This window comes from Populus euphratica, unplaced genomic scaffold, assembly GCF_000495115.2.
Source record: "Populus euphratica unplaced genomic scaffold, PopEup_1.0 scaffold643.1, whole genome shotgun sequence".
In the NCBI taxonomy this organism is placed as follows: domain Eukaryota; kingdom Viridiplantae; phylum Streptophyta; class Magnoliopsida; order Malpighiales; family Salicaceae; genus Populus; species Populus euphratica.
In genome coordinates, this window is record NW_011500273.1 from 108,935 (window position 1) to 118,663 (window position 9,729).

General features: G+C 35.3%; 1 protein-coding gene across 5 annotated transcripts in view; it reads right to left on the reverse strand.

Moving 5' to 3' along the window:
- The window catches only part of LOC105113011 (U5 small nuclear ribonucleoprotein helicase), a 37,479-nt gene that overhangs the window by 20,800 nt on the left and 6,950 nt on the right, over window positions 1-9,729 (reverse strand). For all 5 annotated transcript variants that reach the window (XR_839875.1, XM_011008979.1, XM_011008980.1 and 2 more), the window contains 11 exons: window positions 9,553-9,669; window positions 9,304-9,465; window positions 8,835-8,900; window positions 8,593-8,745; window positions 8,423-8,506; window positions 6,971-7,045; window positions 6,756-6,887; window positions 6,619-6,684; window positions 5,857-5,922; window positions 5,647-5,769; window positions 4,602-4,751 (listed from right to left, as the gene is read on the reverse strand). Coding sequence is in view for 4 of the 5 variants with exons in the window: in XM_011008979.1 (XP_011007281.1) it covers window positions 4,602-4,751; window positions 5,647-5,769; window positions 5,857-5,922; window positions 6,619-6,684; window positions 6,756-6,887; window positions 6,971-7,045; window positions 8,423-8,506; window positions 8,593-8,745; window positions 8,835-8,900; window positions 9,304-9,465; window positions 9,553-9,669 (1,194 nt within the window). In the remaining variant the exon portion in view is untranslated. The remainder of the gene's footprint in view (window positions 1-4,601; window positions 4,752-5,646; window positions 5,770-5,856; window positions 5,923-6,618; window positions 6,685-6,755; window positions 6,888-6,970; window positions 7,046-8,422; window positions 8,507-8,592; window positions 8,746-8,834; window positions 8,901-9,303; window positions 9,466-9,552; window positions 9,670-9,729) is intronic.

The window sequence follows — 9,729 nt, forward strand, 5'->3', positions numbered from 1 at the left end:
GTTGAACGGAAAAATTGGAATAAAAAAATAAAGTTTAAGAAAAAAGCAATGAAAAGAAAATACTTGAATCAACCCAGATTAACCCACCAAACTCATGACCTAGGAAAGAAGATTAGTATAATCCCATATAAAAAAACTAGAAAAAAAATCACGAAACTCAGTCGTTAACTAACCAAATGTTGAATGATGAAATTTTAAAAAAAATATCAACTTTAAAAAATGAGCTAAAAAGGACCGAAATCAATTTGGGCTAATCATTAAAACCCGTGACCTAATCATAAGGTTGTGATTAACCTCATAGATGTCAAACCTAAAAAAATCACGAAGTTAAATTCTCTATCAACTGAAAAAAAAAATCAAAAATAATCTAAAAAAAATATCAATTAAAAATAACCAAATTTGATAAAATAAAAAGAAACCAAATGTTAAGAGACAAAATTTAAAAAAAAAATCAATTAAGAATAAAACAATAAAAAGCAATCAAAAAAAATAAAGATTAAATTTGGTATAAAAATTCAATGAAACCAAATGCAGCGAGCCAAAATTGACAAAAAAATCAATCAAAAAAAGAATTCAAAAGAAAACAAATAACAATAAAAATAATGAAGACCAAGTTTAATACAAAAACAAAATGACACGACTCCTTTTAATTTTGACGAGCTAACTCGAATCCCAAGAAAAGAGAGGAGGGAAGAGAAGAAACCAAGGTCCCCTCAGCTGACACGTATTAAACAACTCGGGATAGCGCGGTGTGCCACTTCTATACCACTACCAAAGCCAGCATTTGACTGCCTATAGAATAGTTTTGGAGTGAATTCATGTGCTTATACATATAGTGAGACATGTCTCATCTGTCCCACTATCTCCATCTCTGTCTCTTTTTATCTCAAAAACTACCCTAACAAAATGTCCATCTTAGAGAGAGAGAAGTCTTTGCATTCCTGCTCATGTCTCTATATATATAATATTGAAATCCTTGCATCTAGAGTACTCATTCTTCAAATGGTAACCAAAAATAACACTCGACTAAGAGCATCAATATTTTTATTTTCAGTTCTAGCCTTCTATTTGATTAAGAAGGTACATGCTTGTTGAAATTCAACCCATTTTCCATGTCTTGGGTTCAACTTGCTTTGGTTATTGATATACTTGGGAGCCTTATGGTCAAAATTGAGAACAAACTCCTTGTGAATGAGATAATGACCAATAGGGTAACATTGGCACCATTACATCAAATTTTGTCGTTGGTGGAGTATTTTTGTTTGGAATTATATAGCTTTTCACTAAGTTTATTGAATGACCTTCTTGAGAAAGTACACCAATTCCATGGAAAGCATCACAATAAACTTTAAATACTTTTGAGAAATCAAGCAGCTTTAAAACTGGAACCTTATCATTTTTGTTTTGACTTCTTCAAAGGTTTTTGAAGTTGACTTCAAGCACACAGTTATTGGAGCCATTATAGTGCTGAAATTTTGAATAAACCCTCATAAAATGTTGTTAGCCCATGAAAACCCTCGCCTAATATAAAATAGTAGGAATAGGATAGTCAAAAGTAGCTTTAACCTTCTCTGGATTTGCTTGTTGACACAATGAAACCTAAAAATACAGCTCGGAAGCTCATGACGGAGCCCTTCTTCATGTTGATAAAAATTTCTTGTTGTAAATTTTCATGACTTTTTAGAGGTGGAAAAGGTGATCCTTTTTAGACTTGTTATAAGCCAATATACCATCAAAGTAAACAACTAGAAGTTTGCTAAGAAAAGGGTGAATTACCTTTGTCATCATTCACATGAAGGTGCTTGGTACATTGCATGAGCTAAAAGGCATGACCAACCACTCATATAGGCCATCCTTTGTCTTAAATAGTGTTTTCCACTCATCCCAAGGGCTTACATATATATGACAATAACCATTGTTAAGATCTAGCTTAGAAAATATGGTAGCTCCACTCATCATGCCATCAAGCCTTGGGATTGTAAAGATAGTTATCTTATTGATTGCATGACCATCCACACACATACATAAATTGAATTGGTTCCTTCATTTAGCTTGCTTGGCCCTCTTGATTTCCGTGGTCATATGATTAAGAGTGATTTTCCTTATCATTGCAATTGAAATGGTAAGTGTTCTCTCCTCCACAATGAGACAAAGAACGATCATAAAGTCATTGGTGGCCCAAGAGTATATGTGTGACATTCATAGGAACTATAACACCAAATACAATCCTTATACTAATCATAAGATCTAGAAACCAAACACTTGGTTACTAGTATAATAGTGCTATCAATACATGCTACTTGATATGGTTGTGGATGGGGTTTTGTGGGAAGTTTTACTCTACCCGCGGTAGGGGCAGAAACAACATTCATACAACTTCCCCCATCAATGAACAGCTTGTGTAACTCCTTCCCTAACATTTGAAAAATTGCAGTTGTTCTCCAATCTTCCTTTCTATGTTTATGAGTAGCTAGTATACATCTCACTACCATCGTAAGATAAGTATCTACATCCAAATCAGCTAAATCATCATCATTATACACCAAGTCTTCTCTATTTTCTTCTCCCTCAACATCTTGATTCAGCTCTTCATACTCCCCTCCAATATGCAAGTTGGCTTTAGTGGAACATTGATATCCCATATGGCCCTTACCTCCACACTTTCAAGTGTCTCGATCATTGGGCTTCTTAGGTGCTTCTATCAATGGCCTCTTTCCTATAGGATCATAAGGCTGATTAGAAGTTGTAGGATTTGTCCGAATAGTTCTGCAATTATCTTTGACCCTTGGCATTATTGAATCCCTTGGTTAAGGCTGCAATTCCCTGGTAATTAGCACTTACAAGTATTCTTCCATGTCTAGTCCCACTTGAAATGCATGTTATGTCATATAGTGGTTGTTGAAGTAGTTCTCTTCTCCAGTCAGCCCTTAAACCTTGCCAATGTGAGATGAGAATCTTCAATAATTTGACCCCACGTCTTCAGTTCATCAAATTTCAGCATATACACTACAACTGAAATGCTGCCTTGTTCTGAATTGACAAGTTGTTTGCAATTCTTGTCATGGTAATCAAAAGGGAAGTACTTTTCTTGAAGTTTTGCCTTCATTTCTTGCCAAGTGCCAACTGGTGGCTGCCCTAGATATCACCTTCAATACCAGTCCACCAAACTTTTGCTAAGCCTACTAAATTCATCTTAGCAAAGCTTAAACAAGTCTCTCATCAGATATCTCATAATAATCAAAATACTCCTCAATTGCAGATAACCAATTAGAGAAGGTTGTTGTGTCAAGTCTACCATCAAAATCTGTAAAATTCAACTCTCACCTTCTTTGTGATGTCTCCAGCCATATCTTGAGGCTCATAATGTCCCTTTCAAGAAACTCCCTAGCTCGATCCAAGAGGGGAACTTGGGGCCTTTTTATAAGTCTTTCTTCCCTCACTTCTGCCCTTGGAACTTGATTATCTAGCTAACCTTATATACAAAGTCCAAGGAACTCTTATCTTCTTCAGATTTAATTTATTTATACCAGTAGCTCAAGATTCATAATTAGCTAAAAATTGTGGTGAATAAAAGATACACCAGTGCTTGAGTTTTGTTTTTGTATGTGGTGCTGATATGCAAAAGAAACTCTTAGATGCAGGTAAAATAATTGATGTTAGTCTCATTAATGATTCAATTAAGAACTATAACTAAGGACTGGTGTGAACAATTTCAGGAACCCATTTAGCATATCTAGGGAATTAGGATTATTGTAGAAGCACAGAACATATTAGGCCACAAAGGTCTATGATAGTAATTTGCTAGCATTTCCAATATGCTTTCGCATGAGCCAGACCTGGTGATGTAGATAAGAAAACAAGCTGATTTCTTGTATTTCTGTGTGGTTAATGTAGACAAGGGAATTTCTATAAATTCCAGATTAGGTGGAAATTCTCGGGGCCTACACTTTTATTTTATGTTTTCTTCTCTTCTTAATCCTTAATTAAGTAGATTTTTATGGGGAATAATATGTAACACTATAGTAGTTCTGAAAAAGATCTTTTAAGAAGTCAAGCCTGTATGTTTCCTGTGTCAAGCCTGTATGTTTCAGGAATTCAACTACATAAAGCTTTAAGAGGTTGTTGAGTCTATAAATACCAATGCTTGTATGCTTTGTTTTCAGAAAAGGCTTTTATGAATAAGATTTCCAGCCATATGCTTTTGATTGTGTGATGCAATCTTCTCTTTGGTGTAAAACACTGTTCAAGCTTAACCCTATAATCAGTACCAGAACAGCCCATTAATATGTCCTGCATTCCCTGGGAGGTCTCATTGGTTATCCGAAAGGCAATAATGGGCCAATATCACAATTGTTCATTAAAAATTCTATTGAAGCCCAACTAGTGACCACCCTTAAAAGTAAGTTTGAGAAAGTACTCTCAAGACAATCAAGTTGCAACATGGATAATTACTGCAATGGCAATGAAAATGCATCCTAAAATATCAAGTAAATCGTTAAATATAACCCAATTTCAGCATGTCGAACCATGTGAACATTGTTTGTAGAGATCTGATAGTGCCAGTTGGGCAGATGTAGAACTTAATGAAATAGATGACATACCTCATCCCACCCGATACCATATGCCAGAGGATTCTGTCTCATCCTGATAAAAAGATATGTGTAACCAAGCCATGCACAAGCTTCCTTGACATTGGTAACAGTACCCAATGCGACCTCAGCATTTAAATTATCTTTTAAAGAGCTAATAAACTGCAAACACAAGGGAAAAATAACAACCAATATGTGAACCAGCCATTTAACTACATAGAATCAGTGCAAATATGGAAAATATTTCAATGCACAATCAGAATATAAGATATTTTAAGCACCATCACCACACAGAAAACCATATAGCAAAACCCAACATAAACCATTTGCATTATCCTGCTAGACAGAACTTCTGAACTCAATAGATTTCCATCATGGCTTCAACAACAACAGATGGTCAGACCATCCAACTTTGCAGCAAATTAAGGATATAATATTTCCGTGCAAATGGCCAAATTATGAGGTTACCTTTTTTCCCACATGCTTCATGCATACCCAGGATTTAAACAGCATATTGATTAAGAGGTTTAATTTATTTAGGTGGATAAGTTTGCAACTAGAACCGTTTGTAATGATTGCAAATAAAGTGGCTTTACTGTTAGTGTAACTATCATCTAGTATTAAATACCTAAACCATATTTGTTAACAGAGTCACTACAATCTACTAGAAACCGAGAGATGAAAATCTTCATCACAATTCAACAAAAGTATTATCAGATCAAATAGCATAAATGCATACAGAACACAACTTCATTTTGCAGACAAGCTAAACATAAAATCTTGTAACAGACATGGGAGAATAGACTCCAAACAAGTAAAACATAGTCCATATTTTGTATTAAGCTGTTCAATAATCTGTGCTGTTCCTTGCCATAAGTGAAAGAATCCAAACTTCAAACGAAAAGATGGTCTTCCAGAGTTGACAAAGGAAGATGATACCCAAGTTACCTACTCCATAGTAACCCAGCTCCAAATCATATTTAGAAACTCTAGCACACCAATAATATGAGTCTAATATTATGCTTGGACATTCTGAAGTAAAACTACAAATAACTACCTGACTTTCTATAGGAAGTTGACTTGTCAGCAACCTTAGATAGTATGCCAGTTTGTCATGAGACGTGATTATGATGCCTTCACCACTCTTGTCAAACTGAGGTCTCCCAGCCCTTCCAAAGATCTGTATACATGAAATCGTGAGAACAGTAAAAAGACGACCCCGATAATAAGCAAGAAAGAACTTAGATACATTTCCTCCAAGTCTAACCTGCATAACATCAAGCATGCCTAGGTCACGCCACCCACCAGCCTTTGGATCATATAACTGGGTCCCCTGTAGAATAACATCAGAATGGTTAATAGAAAGAGGAATGCAAATGAAAACTATATCAGAGATTTATCTATGTAAAAACGCTATCTTATGCATTGTATTCCTGAAACTAGCCAGTATGAAGAACAACTTCAAGCGCATAGCACTGCAATCAATGCATTTTCTGTTATTAAACAATGTCACTTTGATATTTACTTTAATGAGCCGCATGCCAAATGATGCATTCATGTCAATTCAAAGGTTTTAATTCACCTAGTTGAAATGAAATTTTACTTCCAAGTGTGATTTCTACTTTCTTTCTTTTTTTCAAGGAAAGGCTCACTTACTTTCTCTATCAAATAAGATACCAATTGTTTGGTATTGTGCTTGGTAAGACTTTCAAATAAGCTCCGTAAGTGTTTGGTATTGTGCTTTTCAAAAGTGCTTTTCAATTGAAAATATATTAAAATGATATTTTTTAAAAGCATTTTGACTCTAACACATAAAAATCATTGAAAAACATCTAAAAAGCATTAATTTGATGCTTTATAAGGTGAAAAGCACTTTGCAAAGCAGAAGCTAACACAATGTGAATTTACATACATTGAGATTGATTTCACTTTGTCTATGGTTGCAGCTATGGAAAACGGTTGCAGAAAGGATTGAATTTAGGCAACAGTAAAACCAAAGAACATACAAGGCCTGATAATGAGCACAAACCTTAATCACAACAGTATGAGCAGGTAGATTTACACCCCATGCCAAAGTTGCTGTGCAAACAAGTACCTAGAACAGAAAATGATCTAATTTCAGCAAAGATGTCAGGCAAAATTTCAAAGCACAAAGCAGAACTCTACCTTCAAAAGTCCACCAGAGAAAAGCCGTTCGGTTAGACCTCTGTCAGCTCTTAGCATCCCAGCATGATGAACACCAACCCCACTTCCAAAGAGTTCAACAAGATCTTTGTTTCTGGACTTCATGACTTCTTTCTGAAATGCATAAATTTGATAGCTATTAATGTCATAAACCTCACAAGCACCAAGAATAAAAAACGAAATACATCAGTTCCCACCTTGAATAAGGCAAATTGTGGATGTTCATCATTTCTAAAGAGCTCTAAATCTTCATTATTCCGTGCAAGTTCAACCTGTAAAATATAATGTTAACAACTATGACTATGCACCAATATTGGTCAAAACATACAAATTCTCCATGTATATCTGTGTAGGCATAAGTTTCTGTTTCCATGACTTAATGAGTATTGAGTTTAGACATCGATACACATTGACACTCCACAAATCAAAGTGCTGCAAGACCTGTTCCTTAATTTCTCAGTCAAAGGATGACTGCATTAGTAATGAGAAAGGATGTACATAAAACACTTCAAGATAGCATATCCTCCCAACCAGACAAGAAGAATATCAATCTGAAAATAAAATAGCACTCAAGTCTTGCTTAATGTTAGCAAGGTAACATCCCCAAAATCCTAAACCACAAAGATGCAACAAAACAGCATCCTGTCACGAGAAAATTGTCAAGGAAACGTGATCCTCACATAATTATAGCATTTTTCAAACACATCATGTAGCTGCCAAAATGGGATTGACTGTACAGCCTTGTAATTTTTCATACAGATACCCATGAAACAAACTGGCAACAAATTTAACATCCCACCCAGGATCACCCGAGTATCACCTTCAATACCAAATAGCCTATTTACATTTCCCAAAAATTTGACAATGAAGAACCAGATGGCTTTGAGAATTTCCACTAAAACAGGATTATAAATATTAAAATGGAGGCCCAAGATTGACATCCTCATCTTATGAAGCCTCCTAACATGCAACAAGTCATTAGTGTTAATCTTACTAATAACCCCAGTCTAGATAAAAGGCTAAACTTAGGAGGCACAGTGGTTTTCCAAGAAGAATAAGAATCAGAAATTAAGTAGGATGGGAAGGTTCTTCGTAAAATTCAGATGAAATACATTGTCAACTTACATATCTATAATCCAATACAGACAGGATCGTGCAAATTTTATCATTATATCATCGTTCATTGGTTGTCATAATATTCTGTCTCATCCAAATGCTCAGTTGATAGTTCTGGTGTCTAATTGTAAGTCAGTCAGGATAGCTAACTCACAAAACACCACCAACCCACCCAGCCACCCCCTACGCCACCCAAAAAAAGAAAAGGAAAGGAAAGAAAATTGTGTGTGCATGTAACTGACTGATAAAAAAAATCATAAAAAGGATCATTCCTTATTGGACTGCACATCATTCACCAGCAGCAGAAGACAAATAGATATTAAGACACATGTAAATATCAGGAAAACATTAAAATACATGTAGATAACTGAGAAAAAAAATAACAAATGATAATAGAAAACTGCAGAACCAGTAGTGTCAAAGAAGAAAGCCATCTAAACCAATCAATCTGATCTGGCAAGTAAATGTCAACAACATTTACAAGCAATAGCCATTATTAATAAACATCACAAGTTAAAAAAAATTGAATGTACCAGTTTCTCAGCTGTTTTTGCTGTATCCTTCCTGGAATGAACAAATACCATTGCTTGATGACCTTGCTTTAATGAATCAACAACCTGAAACAAAGAGTACCATTGCTCCAATTAATTATCAGTGTAAAGATTGATAAACTTCCGAAGAGAGTCCATCTACAAACAAATACCTTTTTATAACATATTTCATTCAGCAAGTCATTGCGAGCTGCAAAGTTCTGCTCACTAATTCCAATATACTGTTGGGCAAGAGGCACTGGACGATAACTAGAATCAAAGAAGAAGAGACCTGTTTCTGGACTCACTCTGAGAAATTGAGCAACCTAGGAAAATTCACGAGTAAAGATTTAAAGATTTGGATAATAGCTCTGAAATACATACAAGAAAGTTTCAACTATATTGTAGAGAAGACCTCCAGGTAATTGGGTAGAGTGGCTGAAAGTCCAACAATGCGTATCATTGTCTGTGTTGACTCAACCTGTCACCCAAAACAGGAAAAGGAGACAGAGAGAAAAGACTGATCAGTTCTCCTCCCACTCATACAAGGATTTATAATGATATGAAAGATTTGAAAGAATGTTAAGAGTAACATCAATAAGAAATTCTCTAGCACATACATACAAATATGAAAATTACATTCCTGCCATGACTAAAATAGTCTCAACATAAACAAAATCAAGGTACTAATGCATACAATTTGCAATACTGTGGTTAAAATAGGCAAAAGCTATCAAAGGGAAGAAAAAAAGACAGTGTATCATTTTACAGAGAAGCATTGCCAAATTACAAAGAATTTGATAGAAATAATCCCACAGATGAATATGATCATAGGGAAGTACTTTTCAAAATTACAATGCAATGATGGTTCAAGAAAATTTCACCTGTCGCAGAGTCCTGGCAACTAGTGCCTCTATCACAGGGCCTCTATCATCATTCAAAAGATGTACTTCATCAATAATTAAGAGCTTCACCAGCATTGAGAGAGACATATCACTGTTCTTACGAGTGATGACATCCCATTTCTCAGGTGTTGTCACTATCATCTGATTCAGAGAAAGTCAAAGAGAGAAACCATTGTAGGATGCATGCAGTTCATCATAAAAGCACAAAACAATTGAAAGAAATAAAACCTGAGTCTCTTCAAGTTCACTCTTAGATAGTTGCATGTCCCCAGTAAGTTCTCTAACAGTCATGTTCAATGGAGATAAGCGATGGCTAAATGTTGATGTGACCTCTGCAGCTAAAGCCTGAAAAGAAAAGGAAGATCCAAGAAGTAAATAACAAAACCAACACCCCACCCCCCCAAC